Below are 18,829 nucleotides of genomic sequence, written 5' to 3'. Positions count from 1 at the left end.
GCTTCTGTGTGATGACATCCCTCTGTCCAAGAGCTGGCTGGAAACTTGAGAGAGCTAGCATGTCTCCAGAGGAAGCCAGCTTTCCCCCCATCCCCCTTTTGCCCTCAGTGCAGCCAGGGCTTCTTGGCACACTCCTGGGTGGAATGTCACAACCTGTTTTCAGTGAAATTCAGCCAGGGAGACATGCTGCCAGGAGGACACAAGAGGAGCAGGCCATTACTGTGTCTGGAGACTCGACATCTCCTGTGTTGACCTAAAAAGGTACCAAGTTTAGGATCTGGGTGAAGCAGGGACCCAGGAATTCCAAGTAGAGAGTTTTATTTCCTGTTCAGAAATTGTTCTTAAGCAAATGCTGAGAGGTTTGGGCTCTAAAACCGGACTTACAGATTCAAGTCCTGCAGCTAACATGTCCTAACTTTGTGTCCTTGAGCAACTTACTCTTACCTTGCTGTCCTAATTTAAAAAAGAAGGATGGTAACCCTTGTTACCTCATCAGATAGTTGTATTATGTGAGTTACTGGGTCTCAGGGTCCCTAGCAAGTACTCAGACAGCTGTTATTGCCAGCATCTTTCTCATTACTGTGTTACCATCTTGGTTGTTTGGCACCATAGAGATTGCGCCTACTTTGACTTGTTGGATGCAACCACTAATATAAACAACCCACGGGTTCACTTATGCAAAGTAAGCTGAATGGCAGTTGACAAAGGCTGGATGAGAATTCGTAACCCCGCCCCTTATAAAAGGCTGTTCAGTTCACCTCTGCCCCTCCCAGACTCATTTCTCAGAGGACAAGGCTTTGTGATGAGGAGACTGCTGTGTTTTCACGCAGTCAGACATACATGTTCCCTGGACCCCTCTTCAGAGCTTTCTCTTGATGATGAATTGCTTCCAGGTAGGTCTTTTCTGGGTCTTCATTCACTGTTGTGCTTTTCTGTAGGGCTCTTGCTGCTCCTTCCCACTCTTGAGTCCATTTGGTCCCAGCTGTTTTGAGCAGTTGTAGTAAGAGCAAGCAGAGATTATGTTGTTTTATGAAAGCCGAGTTCTTTCGCATATTTTAAGCAGACTGGTGTGTGTCCATGAAGGGTGTTAAATGGTACTCTTCGGAGTAAGACGAACAGACTGAGACCTAGCACTGAAAAACAGACTTGTTTCTTCCATCGGAGAAAAAAGAAGCCAGCAGAGCCGAAACAGAACTTGCTATAAATCTTTCCTGAGATAGAGCACCTCTTCTATCACCTCTTCTTCCCACACTGCTTGTGCCAGTATCTGACACTGGAGACATGGAAAATATTGTCACGCCTCCCTTAAAATCCTCCTACCCCACTGAAGTTTTGTTGTCCTTTGGAAGTTTAACCCTGGTTCCCATTAGCTCCTTCCTTGTGGATTCCTTCCCATAGTAATTCCTGATCAGCTTGCTTAGGACAAGTTAGCTTGGGCACCCAGCAGGGTTTGGTTCTCAGACAGTAAAGCTTGTTTGGCTGGTGTGTTGTAATTCTGAAAATGCTGTAGCTGCTACCAAGCATGTGGAAATGTATACCCTGTTGATAATCCTCTGATTTTTGTCCAGACCAATGAATTTAACTTCCTGTGTATTTTTATGGCCCTGTAAGTGGAAGGTGTTGTTTTATTTTGTTTTTTTTTTTTGTTTTGTTTTGTTGTTTGTTTTCTGTTTGATTTGAGAAATTTTATAAAGAAGACCTGGAGAAATCAAATGTAATGAGTACTAATGCACATAGGCCTAAATTATCTTACCTTCATTTTATTTGTTAATAGTGGAGAAAATATCATCTGTCAAATAGATTCCAAGTTTTATACCTATAAATGGCCATCCATTGAGGGTGTTGCTGCCAGTACTGCCCACATTGATGCCAATATTTTATTGGGGATCTGCTCTGTTAGTGTTGGCACATAGCAGTGCTTAATCAATGAATGAGATGAGTCTTTGTCCCCCATGAGCTTAGCCATTCCTATATGGGAGGTCTAACATTGGTAAAGGAGGACCACTTAAACTACAGTGTGATATTGGCATAGATGAGAGTGAGCAGCCTCAGAAGCAATAGGGTGGGACGATGATTCATGCAACAGGACATTCCTGTGACAATGATATGTTTTCCCCTTGTGGCTTTTATTTTATATGAGGACATGGTCATAGTCAATGTGAGTTAGACCTAGACTCTGTCTAGTGGTGACTTTGGGGAAATTTTATTTCTGGGGAATTTTGGGTTTTCTCATCTTGTAAAGCTTTATAGTATATAGTATTTCTTCGGTTAAGTCTTTATAAAAATGTACATCTCTTAACGGTTAGCAGCCATTTGAGTACCTATATATCTTGTTTAAAACCCTATTAAACTTATCAGATGTTGGCATTTTAGCATCTATGGAACACCCCCAGGTTACTATTTCACACCAGTTAGACGACTAAATTTGAATTCTTTTAGTATTTTTGAGACAGGGTCTTGGTATGTGGTTTAGGCTGCTTTTGAAACTATATAGGCCATGCTAGCCTTGAACTTGGGGCGGTCAGTCCTCTTGCCTCAGCCTCTGAAGTACTGAGATTACAGGCGTGCCCCAACGTGGTCACTTTGAATTCTTTTTAAAAAATGAAGTCACTTTAAAATGAAAGGAAGTAGGGGGCCTGCCCAATAGCCTAGTTGTTTAAGTGCCTGCTTAAACAAACACTAAAGCTCAAGCTGCTATGGTTCGAACCCAGATACAGCAAACCAGAAATGCCCTAAAGGCATCTTCTGGCCTCCAAAAAAAGAGAAAGGAAGTAAAATTAACAAAAATTTGAAATAGGACTAGAGTGTTTTTATAAATAATTTTTATTTTAGTCAACTGCTTATCTGAGGCAAGTGTTTTGAGAATGGTTGACAATTTATTTAGATAAAAACATGTCAGTCTCATAATTTTAGGAAAGTGATAGCTTGCGTTTTGTTAGTTGCACTTTCTATTATCAATGGTAATTGGTAACTATGAGTTTAGTTTATTGTGTCAGCTAGGAATGGTTAGTTATTTGTGAGGATCTAGTCTAATAGTTATTGGATGTGGAAAAATGCAGCCTGGTGGGTTCATGTTTAAAGAAAAGATGATGTTTTTCTGGTCTCAGGAGTCTACTGTAGGTCAAGACCAGATAATTAGGTATGCAGATTTTTCTTTCTTGGAATCCTAGGGGAAAACAAAGTTGAATGTCAATGTTTATTTAGAATTAAAGCTGGCAGTGCCTCTTCTGGATATCAACTTTGTGTTCTAGTTCAGCTACACCGCAAAACCTCTTTCTTTGGAATTTTGATGTCTGAGGTTGTAATTGAAAGTAAATTTTAATTTTTTTGTTTGTTTGTTTTTGTGGTATCAAGGATCAAACTCAGGACCTTGCACTTGCCAGGCAAGCACTTATTCCACTGAGCTATCTCCCCGGCTCCTTAAATTTTAATTTTGATTCTCTTAGTAACTTAGACTTTTTGCTAATTCAGGTTTTTCCCTTTCCCTGAGGCCTTATTTTTCTAGTTGGTTTTAATGGGCTGCGGGTTTATTGTGATGGTGTTCAATTCAGAAAGATGTCATAAGGGGTGGTTTTTGTCTCTTGACCACCCATGAATCCCGCCCAGAGCAAACCAACTGGAGGAGTTGCACAAGTGGTGTCTTTTCGCATAGTTAAGTTTTCTGGTCTAAATATTGTAATGTAACTTTTTAATGATAAACCTTTAATTGTGGTGAAACCAAATGCTGATCTAAAAGTTTAAAAGGCGTGGTGTTTTGAGACCCATAAATGAACCAGCAAAAACTATAAGACACTTTCTGTATCAGTCACCATCACAGATACTAAAGGCTTTCTGAAATATTTCTGTTCTGGAAATACGGGTTAGGATTTTGAGAATGCTGTAATCCGCTACTCGGGATTTTACCACAGTTTCTAGAATGAATATTTGCTGTAGATAGTTTTGTGGTCTTGGTGGCATTGCGGTGGGGAGACTGCATTGATTCCCAAGACTTTACTCATAGCTCTAGACTCCCTCCTGCCCTTGGAGTCCTGAGCTCCCCTTCAGAACAAAACTCTCAAATACTTTAAAGTAGTTCAGATATGGGATTCATTTTCTGGGTGGAGGTGAATTTTAAGTATTCAGAAAAGTATGTGGAATAGCGGAGTGAAGTATTCCCACCTAGTGAAGAAATGACATATTTCAAATACAGTTGAAACCTCCTGTGAGCCCTCTCTTCTTTCGTTGTCCCTGTCCCCACAATGATTGCTGCTCTGAATTTGTTGAATACTGTATATTCTTATGCTTTTACTAGATATAGGGACACAGAAGTCAGCTATGCAGTAACGCTGTTTACTTGTTTTAGGCGTACTCTATAGTATTGAGCTAATCCGTTTTGTTTAAATTATGGCTGAGATTTATTCAATAAGATACGCATAATTCAAGTTTATTTTAATTAATGTGTAGTATTCCAGGATGTGAATATGCTATAATGTACTCAGTTATTTTTATTGTTGATAATCACTTAGGCTTACAGTTCTCTGTGTCATTTTAGTGCTGTGAACACTTGTGAACTTGTCTGCCCGTGTGAATGTTTAAAATTTCTCTGTATATACACACAGAAGAGAATTGCTGGGTCAAGGAAAATGGGCATCTTTTACGGTAATATGTTGTGGTGCGCTGTCCACAGTGGTTGTATCAGTTTACCTCCTAACCAGCAGCGTTTGGGGGGTTCCAGTCCTTCCATAGGCTTGTAGACACTTGATACTATTAGTAGTGGCATTTTGCCAATCTGATGAGTGCGAAATTGCATCTTTGTGGTTTACATTTGCACTTTGCTGTTTACTTACGAGGTTGAACATCTTTTCAAGTGCTGGGTTGTTTTCAGCCAGGGGCTGGGAAGCAGTTTTCCAGGGCTTGGGAGCTGGCATTGCAGTTTTGATTTTTATCTGAAAACGAGGAAACAGGAAGATGAAGAGGAAAAATGGGGGCACTCGTGCAGCAGTCAGAGAAGGTAAAGAAGAGTTGGAAGATGAGGTCCAAGGCGTGAGGACAGAGATGTTCTCTGAGAAGGGGGTGAACATGTAGAACAGAATGATGACAGGCTGGAATTGAGATATCTTGTGTGCTGAGGATGAATTTGGGATATGTTTCCTGTGCAGCTGGGTGCATTCAAGCTACTTTGTCCGTGCTTTGTTGGATTGCATTTGGCTTTGGTGAAAGCCACACAAGGCCTCTTCCTGTGAGCACAGAGGCAAGGCTGGACTTGTGGAGTTTTCCTGTTTACCCAGTTAGTTTTTCAAGTCCTCATAGAAAGGCAGCATGAAATTATGGTTGTCTTCTACATACTCTTTGTTGTTTACATGCGCCACATAAGAAACTTTTTATCAGGAATTGCTTTGGAATTGCTATCTTACATATGTAGAAAACATCCTCTGTACTTTAATTTCAAAAACATGCTAAGTGACACCTTATTGAGGACAGAAGTACATGATTTGTTTGTTTGAAACAGGGTCTCATGTAACCACGGCTGGCCTCAGGCTCGAGGCGACCCTCCTGCTTCAGCCTCCTAAGTGCTGGCATCAGAATCACGCACCCCCATACCTGGCAGAAATGTGTGGTTTTAAAAGTATGGTTCACATGGCTTTAAAAAAAAAATGAATTCTTAAGGTGGGGGTGGGCGTGCGCACTGCTTGGGAGGCTGAGGCAGGAGGATCACTGAATGGAAGGCCAGCTGGGCTATTAAGTGACTTCAAGGCCAGTGTGAACTGCTCTTGCATAGTTCGGTGGTTCTTTGGTGTAACAGAGAATGATGCACACGACGCCCGCCCACAGATACATTTTCTGACTAACACTTCAGACCCCCCACCTAGAATTTTAGATCAAGTAATGAAAAGTGGGGTACTGGCATGGGCCTGCTGAATACATACTCCTCCCTCTTTTTCGCTCCCTGTGCACTCCGCTGCAGAGGACCCGAGGACCGTGCTTTTAGTGGTGGTGGTGTTTTACTTGGTGGTAGCTGTGGCTTGCTAACAAATATTGCTTATAAGAATTACATCCCATGTGAAAGTTTTTTCAAAATCAATGTAAAGTTATCTAATGTAGTAATTTAACTTCAAGAGCCATAGATTGTTACCATCCCATAGATGTATTTCTTGATACTACATAGCCACCTTTTTATTACTTTATGTTCCTAGAACAAAGATTCTGAATTCTGGCTGTATATCATGTCACCTGTGAAGATTTTAAAGGGAGCTTAAGTAATTACATTATAAACATTAACACCCCAAAAGTATGGAAAAAGAATGTAAAGTATGTAGTAAACCCCAAATTTTAGGATTTAGCAGATATACAATTGAGCCATATTTGGTTTTTTGTTGTTGTTTTTTTTTTTTTTTCATATAACACCTGTAAAAAACCACTCCTCTCTCCTCACCTTTCCTCCCAATTTTGTGAAGTTGATATGGTGTTTACCGTACATGTTGTGTATTTATGAGTTGGTAAGTGATTTGTCAATGTGTGTACATGTATAAAGATATGTGGCCTTTTCCAGCTATCTTTCTATGAGCTATCTATGCTCAATTAGTTTGGAGAAACTATTGACAGCTAGAGATCTAGGTTATTTTTTCTGATTGCTCTGTCATGGCATGCTTTGGCTTAGCTGTGGTTTAGTTATTTATTCCCTTACTTGGGGACTCTGGGGAGTTTCTAAAGCCTTCTCTTCTGGAAGCAGTGCTGGCTTGAATGTTCCTGTTGCTAATGAATTTGCACTCATGCCTTTATTATTCTAGCCCTGAAGGCAGAAGTGCTGCTGCCCTTGGAGCCGAGGCTCTGGTAGGTGTGTAGCTATGTAGCTTGGACCTGTCCCCCAAAGTTTCATGTGTTAGAAACTTAGTGTCCAGTGTGTGACGTTAAGTGGTGGTGGGGTGTTTAAGAGGTGGAGCTTGTGGGAAGGTGTTAGGTCATTGGTGGTATGATTTCGGAAGAAACTGATGTCATTTTTATGGGACCCTGGTTAGCTTGCATGAGTTGTTTTGCGACAGGATCTCACTGTGTAGCCACGGCCTTGAATAAGCCATCTTTGTGTCTCAGACTCCTATGTGCTGTGGTTTCAGGAGCGTGCTACCATGCCTGGCTCAAGTCAGACACAGGTGAAAGTGAAGAGCATAGTGAAAATTACTGTTTTAGTTGTAATCTAAATTATTCATGGCAAATGAGCTGGGAGTCACTCTAGGATGAAGGCACCACTGAACACTGTCATTGCAATGCAGTGTTGGGGGGGGGGTTGGTAACGAGGGACACTGCTGTGGAGGGTAGGTGGGCAGATAGGAATAAATAGCCAGGTGCCATGGCCTGTTCCTTCAACGGAGGTATTAGGAAGCTGAGGCAGGGAGATTGCTTGAGACTTTGAGTTTGAGGCCAGCCTGAGCAACATAGGATAGAACCCAGTTAATAAAATTAGAACATAAAAAAAGTGTGAGGAGGTAACATTTAGAACTAGTTGTACCATATGCTGGGGGGTCCGGTACCTGTTAATCTCATGCTTTTCTTTCTCTAAAGAAGTACATGGGATGGATCTAGTTCTTTGTTTCAGCAACTCTCATGTGCTGATTTGTTATGGTTCCTGGTTTTCACTCTACCTGTGTTTCACCTTATTTACTTAGTAGGTTTCCTTAAATCTGTTACCTTATTTTAACTTAATCTTGTGGGTTTGGAGGTCTAAATTTGCACTTTTGTTTTGTTTTGTTTTTTTTGAGATAGGGTCTTGCTGTGTAGCGCAGGCTGGCCTTGAACTTGATAGTGATCCTCCTGCATCAGCCTCCTGAATGCTGGAATTACAGCTGTCCCACTATACCTGGATGCGCTTTTAAATGTATATCAAAAACAGATGCTGATGTTAAAAATTGTTAACTTGGTCTGTGCTAAGTTGATCTCCTCTGCCTCAAGATGTGTGGCCCATTGTTGTGAGATCTGGGCTCTGAGAAGAGATTCTGTGTGGTGCTGGCGGGGGCTATGAAGAGCAGCTTCGTGGGATCCAGCTGGCTGGGAGCCTCTTTGCTGCTGCGTGGAGGAGGTCGGGTTGGAGTGCTCACATGCTGTTCATTGGGTAGAAGAGCTCGCTGTCCTCCACCTGCGAAGGCTTCATTCTCATCCACAGTGAGGCCGGCCACTGAGGGATTGAACTGAACCACAGATGCCTAGCGCCTGGCTTGATTAGGTATCATTACTGCGTGTTTGAGTGCGCCACTTCTTTCATTAGAAGAGTCTAAACAATACAGTGGACAGAGCCCGGAGTTAGGCCTGCCCAGTCCTGGGCTGTTCTAGTCACTTTTTGGCTCCGTGACCTCAGGCAGGCCCCAGTTTCCCTCCAGGGCCACACTGCCAGAACCGAGGCAGCTGGAGCAGTGGTAAGAAGATGAAGGTGTTGCTAACTTGCTGTGGCTTTCAGTCAAAAGAGGACCAGGGAAGTGGCTGTGGGGTGGACAAAGGGAGGAAGAAACTGTGATTTCTGGCTGCAGTGTGGTTGGAAGCTAATGGTGCTAATGGTGTATGGCCAAGCTTTTGTGATAGTGAAGTTAGAATGTTTTTCCTTTTCTTGATAATGAGCGTGCAGAATGTAGTGAAAGATGCTTAGTCATCAAATAAGTTGATACTGTATCCTGTTGTGTTGTTTGGTGCGCATTTAGCCATCTAACTCAGAAACACATGAAGTACTATGCCCGGGTTATGTTTTCAATGTTTAAAAGTTTTTGAATAGATAACAAAAAGGTTCACATTGCAGAAATTTCAAACTGCAAAAGAATATATGTTTAGAATACCTAATACCTGTAAGTTAAAGGAGGTTTATTTTATCTTACAGTTTGTAGTGGTTTCAGCCCATAGTCAGCTGCAGCATGGCCGAGGAAAAGCAGCTCATGGCATAGTGATGGAAGGGGAGGGGAGGAGGGAAGGAGAGAGGGAGAGAGAGAGAGAGAGAGGGAGAGACAGACAGAGATGGAGGGAGGGAGGTAGAGAGAGACAAAAAGAGGGAGAGAAAGGGAGGGAGTGAAGGGGGAGAGAGAGACAGAGACAGAGAGACAGGAGAGACAAAGGGAGAGATTGAGGGAGGGAGGGAGAAGGAGGGAAGGAAGCGGGGAGAGAGTGGACTAATCCTTTGATGAGTGTTAAGCCCCTGTGATCCACTCACCTTCCCAGATCCTCACCTGTGAGTGCATATGGCTTTGGGGGACATTTTTATATAAGCCATAACAGAGGTGTCTCATGCATATTTAAGCAAATACACTTTAACTTTCCCTCTAGTTTTTAAAGACAAACAGTGCTGTGTATGGTACAGTATGGATCTCTCCTGATGTGCCCCTTGTTTGTGTATCATGGATGAGTCTATAAAGAGTGTCCTCATTCTCTGTTTATGGTTGTGGGATGTTCTGTTGTTTGAATGCATTGAATTCACTTAGTCAGGTCCCCACTGACTACCAGGATGTGTGGGTAGTTTTCTAGTCTTTGGTTTTTACAAGCAAGGCTGCAAAGAATACCTTCGTCCATATATCATGTTGCATATGTGGGACTGTGTCTGTGGACTGACTTCCTAAAGTGGATTTGCATTTGTAGCTGAAGGGTTTTGCCAGATTGTCCTCCATCGCCAACCTGCGCCCCCTGCAACCTTGTGAAAGCAGCGTGCTGCCCAGAAGTCTTTTGATCTTTGCTAAGGGGGCAGGGGACTGGTGTTTTGCTTTATTTTTAGTTGGCATTTCTCTCATTAGAAGTGAACGTGAGCAGCTATTTATGTTTTAAGGCAAAGAACTCAGTCTCATTTAAATGCTTTGCTCTTGGCAATTATTTTCAAAGTCTGTAGAAAAGGATCCATTTTATTTTTATTTGCAATCTGTCTCAGACCAATATTTTTGTACGATACAATAAAAAGGATCACTGGCAAAAATGGAATAAAACCCCAAAGATAAGTAAAACACAAAGCTCAATTATTGGAACCAGGAGTCACACTCAGGATCTTGTTTTTGCCAGGCAGGCGCTTTGCCACTGAGCTACATCCCTACCCATACCTCCGTTTAGTTGCTCTGTCCACTCATCATATATGCACATTTGCAGTTTCCAACTTAGCTCCCAGAAGAGTGTTAATGCTGTCTTTGAGTTACACTGCAGCAAGGACTCCTTGCTTCTTTGTTCCCATCGCCGGTCTATTTGGGGTGGGCGAAGAGAGCATAGGATTTTATATTTCTTCCACAATCAGTACATGTCAGGATGTTTTCCTTACGTTAGATTAGCATTTCTCTGATGTCACAATACTCATGGTTCCCAACAGTAGGGATTTGCCTGGACTCATTCAAGAATAGTAAGTCCTTCAGTTCTCCTCCAGATGTGCATAGTGGGGGCCGAGCTTATGTTTCTCATCCGTGGAAGACCTTGAGCTTAGATGAGGGATGGAAGGACAGGGAGTGTGGGAGACCGAAATCACTGGGTGATAAAATTTACAGAGCTGGTGCCTTTGCCAAGGATCCCACATCTCCCACATGGCCTTTCTCTAAAGCAGTGGGAAGGGGGCCTGGGGTAAAGGAGGAGGTTTATAGATATTATCATAGTGGAGGTATATTGGTGACTTCGTGGGATCTTGGATTGGGAATGAGGTTTGTGCTTCTAGCTTGCCGAGTTCAGTTATTGTGGGTAACTGTGTTTCCTCCTCCTCTTCAGCTACAAGATAGACTCAGGCCAGTACTCTCTTTGTTCTGCTTTTGAGCTGGAGTTTACCTCTGCATCAGGATTTCATGTGTTGTTTCTAAACATGTGTAGGAAGCCCCTCCTGGTCCTACTGTCAGTTCAAAAAGTCTATATTTGTAATCTCAAAAATATGTTATTGGAGGGGGCCGGGGAGAGAGCTCAGTAGAATAAGCGCTTCTCTGGCAAGTGCAAGGGCCTGAGTTCAATCCCTGGTTCCAAAAAAAAAAAAAAAAAAGTTACTGGAATCCCACCAAGTTAATTCCAATCTACCACTCCCAGTGCAACCCACAGCAAAAATAAAGACACTAAAGCATAATTATAATTATGGGGAGCCAAAGGGCCCTAATTCCAGTCACAAAGATGTCTTTTTGTAAATAAGAGGCTGACCCAGGGCTGCACCTGTGTTTTATTAACTGTGAAGGAGGAGTGGCTTGAGGAAGAATGAAAATTGTGGGAAGTAGGTGAGTACTATGAGCTAAGCTAGGTAGGTGGCCTGCATTTACTTCTGCCATAAGCAGAGAGAAGAATGTGCAGAGAATGCAATTTGCATTATACCATTGAGATAGTATCTAATGTTTTGGGGTCCAGTGCTTCAGCTCCAATGTGTAATTGTTCAGGCCCCAGAAAGTCATAGCCAACAGCGTGGAGCATTGGTTTTTTAATCCTGTTTCAACCCAGCTTGTATTAAAGAGCAGCAGGTTTGGGTTATCAGGAAACACGCATGCCATCTTCCAAGACTACCTCCAGCACCTCGGCTAGACCAATATGCATTGCGTAAGGCCAGTTGAAGGGATTAGCAAAAGTTCTAGCCAGCTCTGTATGTATCAATACGAGGAAAGGGTCGGGCTCAGCCAAAATGGAGATGATTGCCCTTCTTTCAAGGAGAGCTGCCCCGGTGGTCCTCCACAGTGTGGATGGCAGTTTTATCAACCAGAGTCATGGGCTTTGCAGTTCCTTCCTGTAATGGCTTGAGAGCTCTTATACAGTCAGGTATCCTAAGGTCAGCCTTCTTCAATAGTGGGTGTTTTGGCTTCTTGTTAATGATTATCAAATGAAATTATGTTGAGCTTTTTGCCAATATAAATGATGGAAATACACACTGTCGCAGTGCAGGGTAAATTAGCCTTTGCCTTTTTGTGAACTGACAAAGCTCTTTAACCAGTACTTGGGGTTGCAGAGTAATGGCCACCACTGACCACTGCTTCATGCTAATGGTTGACCTTGGCGAGTAGCTTAAACTTTCTTTTCATCCGCTTGGGTAGTGTGGGTGGTGAGATCCCATCAGTGACTTATCTGGAAGGGAGTGTTCCGCTCAGTGTCACACAGGGCAGAAGGACCTGGACTTGCTAACTTGGCAGTTCAGGTATCCATAACCCCCTGTGGGTATGTGGCCAGAGCTTAGATAACATGGGACAACCAGCAGCCAGAGGGGACGTGCTCAGAGCCAGTCCTGGCTCTGTCCAGGCCCTATGGCTGCAGCTAAGGAATTACTAAAACCATCAGTGAAAAGGGTATACCGACCTCATTTGTGGTCAAGAGCTCAGATTTGGGGAACTGAATGACCTTGGTTTGAATTCTGGCCCTGCCCTGAAGGGCTGAGTGAGCTTGGCAGCTTCTCTCTGTTTTCCCCCCACGTGTGGAACCTAGAGATTAAGACTAATCTGTCCTGTTTTATTGGGCAGGATTAAATAAATACATAGAGGTGAAGCTCTCTGATAGGTGAGTGACACATGCCGCCCACCCTTCCCATGTTGCTGAGTATGTTCCATCAGCAAATTTATCAGGTGCCTTCTATGTGCCAGATGCTCTGCTGGGTGCTGGCAAGTGAATCATACATAATTGCTGCCCTTACAGTGTTTATGATTTAGGTACATGCTCACAGGCTTTTCTGTAAAGGACCTGAGAGTGAATATTTAGGTCTTAACATCTCGTTCACAACTGGGCAGCTCTGCTGTGGCATTGTGAAAGCAGCTGCAGTGAGTACATTGATCAATCATTGCTAGTGTTCCAGTAAAACTTTATTTACAAAATCATTTGGTGGGTCGGGTTCGACCCATGGGCTATAATCTGCAGACCTGTTGTGGGCTAGTGGAAACCAGAGGTTAAATAATCACAGTTATGCTGTTGCAAGAAACAGGCAGGATTCTGTGTGAGGGGACAGAGAGGGAGTGACATTGAAACTATTGGTAAAAGGGAAGGAGAATGTGCTAGACAGAGCACTCTGAGGGTCTTGGAAGAGTTAGACCCTCACCTGGATAGTTGGAGTCACGAATCTACATAGATCACAGCTGCATTTGTATACCTTGAAGGCATGACAAACCGGACATGGTGGTACATGCCTGTAATCCCAGCACTCAGGAGTCTGAAGTAGGAAGATCATTGTGAGTTCAAGACCAGGCTGAGGGCCAGTGAGATAGCTCAGCAGACTGAGCGCCTACTTAGGTAAGTGCAGGGGCTGGGGTTTGGGGTTCGATCCCAGCCTTACCACATTCCGCACTGACCCTGTTCCCAGCACGCTGAGCCCACAGAGTCCAGGTGTGGTGGCACAAGCCTGTAATTCCAGCCCTGGGGAGGCTGAAAACAGGAGGATCACTACGAGTCCGAGCTGCTTAAGGAGGCCCTGTACAAAATACATTTAAAAAAAAAACCCCAAAACAGAAAAAAACCCACCATCCTGGGCTATAAAGTAAGCTCAAGGCCAGCCTGAACTGCATAGCAAAACCCTTTCTCAAAAGGACCAATTAATTAATTAAAAAATTTAAAAAAGACGTGGTAGATATTCTACACATTTCTTTGGATAAAATTTTTTGTCTATATAATTCATGCCAATTCTTCACTCCTCTACTCTCCCTCTCAATAATTCAACACTGAAAGGTAAACTACCTTGGTATACCAACACGTTTTGCTCTGCATACTTTTAGTGCTTGTGTCTGTGTGTTCCATCATTTTTGCTGCATTATTTTCAGTATATATAAATTTAGAAGTTGAAGATTAAGATTGCACCTTATTTCATTATTAGGTGTAAAGTGATTCGTTCCTTAGATTTTATTTTTTTGCTCTTTAGCAGTTTTCTCCTTTTGGAAAACTCAACCTTCTTTTCTTGTGTGACTAGATAAAAACACTCTAGCTGTGGTGGTGGGAAAAAAAACAAACCAAACCTCTCTCCTTGATGTTTCATATCTTGCCGACTCCCCAGCCCAGCTGCCCTGTACAGGTGTTGCAGAGGAGGACTTGTGTGCTCCCCTTGTAGGCGTGCTGTGAGGTAGGGGTGCTCCTGGACAGCTCTGGGACCGTGTCTGTTCTCCAGCTCTTGCAGTTCTGTGCTCGTCAGGAGGCTGTGCCTCCTAAGAGGCAGTACTGCGTAGTGGCTGGGGGCACATGTCCTGGAGCCAGACTGTGCGACAGAACTGTGCGTCCACTACTTATTATGTATTTGAACCAGGGGAAAGGTACTTAACTGCCTTGATGCTCTGTTTTACTTTAAAATAAGGACAATAATGACATCCATCTCACAGGATTATTGTGAAGATTAAAATAACTAAAATGGGTGTAAAGTCCTTAGGAAAGTGATTGTACACAGCAGCAGCTATTATATGTGCTGCTGAACCCAGCACAGTAACAGCTATTTATGAGTCATCTGTTATTGTTATTAATTACATCTTAGCCACCGGTGGCCCTAATTCCTCCTTAGCTACTCCTGAACCCTGCTAAGTGGCTCTTTTCTCATCCTGAGACTTAGAGCTGTCTCACCTTCTATTTGCTTTCTTTCAACAGAAGGCTATGAAGTGGCCTTTGCATTGGGAGTCTAGGAATACTTGTCCCTTTGAAAACTAGTTAAGTACTATTGTCATTTGAAGAGCTGATAGTTGCATGTCAACATTAAAAGTAGTTTTAGTAACAAAATTTACCACTTCTGTCATCTGTTTCAAACTTCTGCTCGGTAATTAATGACTTAGTCTCTGTAATTAATGTACTTAGATGTAATCTTTACACGTTACTCTAGCCTTTCCAGGGTCCCCTCTTACTTTGTACAGACTTGTGTGTTGTGGTGGCCTGGGGAGATTTTGAGCAGATGAGTTTCCTTCTCTGGGCCTTGGCCTCTTCATCTGTGATTTGGTCAAGTTGATCTCCCAGGACCCTTCCTGGCTTGCATCCGTTTGTTTCAGGCACGCCCCTGCTGTGCTAATGTTCTCATTGTTTTTAAAAGACTTCTCCATTGTTCTGATTATTTCCTTCTCCTGGGCAAGAAGTTTTCTTCATTTTTGTCCCCCAAGGAAGAGTGTGTCTAGTTTGTTTTCCTTATAAGTTGTTTTAAAAATGATTTTTAACAGAGCTTTCTATACCTATCATGTGCATTTATGATTCATCCTTCATGGCTTGTTGTTGTTTGTTCTGTGTGTTGTAGCACCCGAGGAAGTCATAGAACAGCCTTCAGAGGTGCTTTGAAAAGCTAACATTAGAGTCTTCTTGTTGGAACTTGTCCCAGATCAGGGTCTATTTTTAATGAATTTGGCTGCATTGTTTTTCAGAGGTTACCACATTTTTTTAAACTGATGGAAATAAGAACTTTGTTTCTTATACTTCCAGACTCTGATTTACCCCTCTCAATATGTTCTTTGTTTACCATCTGGTCATGTAACATTTCTTTCCTGTGCCTCCCGCTTTTGCCCTTTGTGCCATCTTGCCGGCTGTTAGCAAGAGGAGCGCAGGCTTTGGGGCTTGCGGTACACTCGACAATTTGTGTAGTGCTGATAGCATTTCCAGTTTTGCTTCACTTGCTCTGCTGCCCTTTGGAGTGGGCAGGCTGGATATCAGGAACTCGATCTTAGCCAGGAAACTGACTCCTCAGGGAGGTGGGGTAACTAAGATCAAAGGCAAATAAATACTGGCAAGAAAAAAAGGACAAATACAGCTCTGATGTGTGTACTGTAGACCTCAACTACACTATAAAGCATAGTTTAGTAACTTTTTAATACAAAAGTAATACATTCTTATAGTAAAAAGTTTAAAGAGTTGAGAAGATAAAAAGAAAGGCCCTTTCATAACACTTTCCTCTTCTAGCTCCTTTTTCTTTTTTCTCCTTTTTTTAGTTTAAAGACATGATCCCACTATGTAGTCAGTCTAGGCTGGCCTTGCACTCACTTGTATAGCCTAGGCTGGTCTCAAACTTGTGGCACTCCTCCTTCCTCAGCCTCCCAAGTGCTGGGATTATAGGTGTGTGCCACTGTGCTTGGCCCCAGCACCACTTTCTGACACCAGTGATGATTGCTAATAATTTCTCAAATGCCAATTGGACACAGTGCTGTATGCTTTAATTCTAGCTACTTGAGAGGCTGAGGTAGAGGATCACTTAAACTCAGGAGTTCTAGGCCAGCCTGCGCCTCATAGTGAAGATCCTATGGTAATATCCCCAACCCCCCAAAAAATCCTAATAATAATTTCACAGGTACTCTTTCAAGAATTTTGGCTAAAATGTAGACATCGAATACAATGACCTATAATGGCTTTATTTTATAAATGATATTACCAAGATTGTCTTAAGCACATACCATGTTTTTTACTTAGTGTATCGTGGCCATATTTTATAGCAGTACTTATAGGGTATGTTTACTTTGAAAAATACCCAGATGGGATTCCATCATATGCATTTCCATAATTATTTAATGAGTTCAAATTACTCCTAATTTTTGCTATGAATAAATCTTGCTGCAAGAATCATGGAGATAGTGCTGGTTGTTCCCTCAGTAGCCATTTTTTTATTTCTAATATAAGAGAAATTTTACCTGCTCACAGGTACTTGGGTAAAGAGCACCTTTCCCAGACTCCTTTGCAGCTTGGTATGGCCATGTGACTAGATTAGTCTCTAGCCAGCAGTGACAAATGCAGAAGTAGAGCCTGGAGCATCCAGGAACATCCTTGAAAGGGAATAAGGTCCCTCTCTGTTTTTCTTACTTCTTCCTTGAAGAGATTATTTAAAGGTAGGAGCAGGAAGAACTTTTTTATTCCAAAATTAGTGTTGGTAGATAGCAGAGCAGCAAGACAAGAGCAGCCTGGGTCTCCAGCCTACAAGCCTACCACAGTAGGCATGGGCTGAATACTCTTTTAACATTTATATGAAAGAGGCACATTTGTAACTTGTGTAAGCTACACTTATATTATTTGGTTCTTTTGTTGCAGTCTCTGTATCTCTTGCCACCTGTGTGAAAATATGTATGTAAATTAAAGTAGAATTGCAGAGTTGAGAGAGCTGGTCATTTAGTGTTGATCAATACTGTTTAATCTTTAAGTACTCATCATTATCTTGTAAGACATTCGTTATTGTGTATGTCATTTAATCATGCCAGCATTTACATTTAACATATTTTACTCCCAAATTGTTAAGGATGCAAAGATTCATGTTACCAAAGAAAAGTGCTAGCATGTGAAACTAGAAATTGGTTCTAAATGTCAATATTGGTGACATTCTGTATCCATAGAAACCATTTCCTGAAGAGTGTTTGCAAAAGGGAATGGGGAAGGTGGAGGAAGGTACTACTCATGCCTCATTGAATAGTATGGAGGGAGAATATGCACACATGTATGTCCAAATTATTGTGCACACTGTAGCTACTCAGGCAACTCTAGCCATATGTATCTGTACACCCATCCAACCATCTATCCAGCCTGCAGTTACTGTGGTCCTATTATCTACTTGATAGATGAGGGTAGAGTATAGCAGGGGATGTTAGGCGTAACTGCAAAGTTTCTGGCATGAGCCAAAAGGAGGATGGTGGTGTCTTTTCATTTACAAAGTGGGAAATACCAGAGGAGGGAGAGATCCAGTTTGAAGAGATGGATATTGAGGACGGTAGGCAAACAGGTACAGGGGATGCCTCCAATCACTCTAGGGATAGTTCAGAAATGAGATGCAGATGAAGTGAGGAGCAATTGCTTTGTGGCTGCTGATTGAAGCCATGTGAGTAGTTACTGCCCAGACTACAGAGAGAAAAGGCAAGAGTTGGGGAGGAGGGCCTCAGTCTACTGTGGAAAAAAATGTGCCATGTAGGAGTGCCCTACAGGAGTCTGCAGTGTTTGAAGCGTGTCAGGGATGAAGGAAGTGGAAATAGAACCCAGATATTTTCAGAAGAGATCTGGAAGTGAAGCAGTAGAGGTAAGTCTTATAGAAGGTTTTATAATGGAAAACCTCAAACATATTAACACCAACTTTCTATGTCCCTGTTATTATGTTAAGAGCTCTGAGTGTCTAAAGTCCAGAACATTTCTTAACTGGGGCAAAGCCACAGCAGTTCAGACCTGAGTTCTTTCTAGAGGCTCTAGTAGAGACTCTGTTTTTTCCTTTCTAGTTTCTAGAGGGGACCTGCATTCCTTCACCATGGCCTTTCTTCTGTCTTTAGAACTTGTGGAGGCAGGTTGAGTCCTCCACCCTGCATCCCACTGATCTGATCGTTCTGCCCTGCCTACCCCTGGGAGGCATAGTTGTGACCCTGGACCCCTTTATATAGTCCAGGCCAGCCTCCCTCTGTGAGGGTCCACTGATGAGTGAATTAGTGTCATCTGAGTTTTGCTTTGGAAGGTCATGTATTCACCAGTTCTAGGGCTTAGGGCAAGGGTATCTTTGGGGGCGCATTATATGCCTGTGTGTCCATATTGTCACGTGCTTTATTCCATTGTGCTTTTTATTTCAGGATATATTCCTTTTACTTATATAAAAATTTTACTGTAAAACAGTATGCTGTGTTAACTCTGGAAACAGCCTTGTATAGCTTATTTTTTTAACATGAGGTTTTACTATGTAGTCCAGGCTGGCCTTGAACTTGGGGTCATCCTCCTGTCTCCATCTCCCAAGTGCTGGGATTATAGGTGTGCACCACCATGCCTGGTTTACTACATGTGTCTTAATTGTATCACTTTCTCTCGTATTTGATAATTTTAGGTTGTTTTGTTCACTGTGGCCCTAAGAGCTATAGGATATTCAGTATACCGTGTAACCTAGTTATGTCATTGGGTATATACCAGCACACTCTATAATATTCACACAATAATGAAATCACCTAATGATGTGTTTCTCAGAATGTGTTCTTATGGTTAAATGATGCGTGACTGTACATAAAGAAATTATAAA

The 18,829-nt window shown here is 42.4% G+C and overlaps 1 protein-coding gene across 1 annotated transcript in view; it reads left to right on the top strand.

Moving 5' to 3' along the window:
- Positions 1-796: 796 nt before the first annotated feature.
- Usp46 (ubiquitin specific peptidase 46) overlaps positions 797-18,829 on the top strand; it is a 60,072-nt gene continuing 42,039 nt past the window's right edge. The window contains exon 1 of the mRNA XM_012513877.2: positions 797-893. Coding sequence (XP_012369331.2) covers positions 876-893 — 18 coding nt within the window. The 5' untranslated portion in view covers positions 797-875. The remainder of the gene's footprint in view (positions 894-18,829) is intronic.

Source organism: Octodon degus, unplaced genomic scaffold (genome assembly GCF_000260255.1).
Source record: "Octodon degus isolate 3935 unplaced genomic scaffold, OctDeg1.0 scaffold00019, whole genome shotgun sequence".
NCBI classification, from domain to species: Eukaryota; Metazoa; Chordata; class Mammalia; order Rodentia; family Octodontidae; genus Octodon; species Octodon degus.
This window is presented reverse-complemented; position numbering and strand designations above follow the sequence as displayed.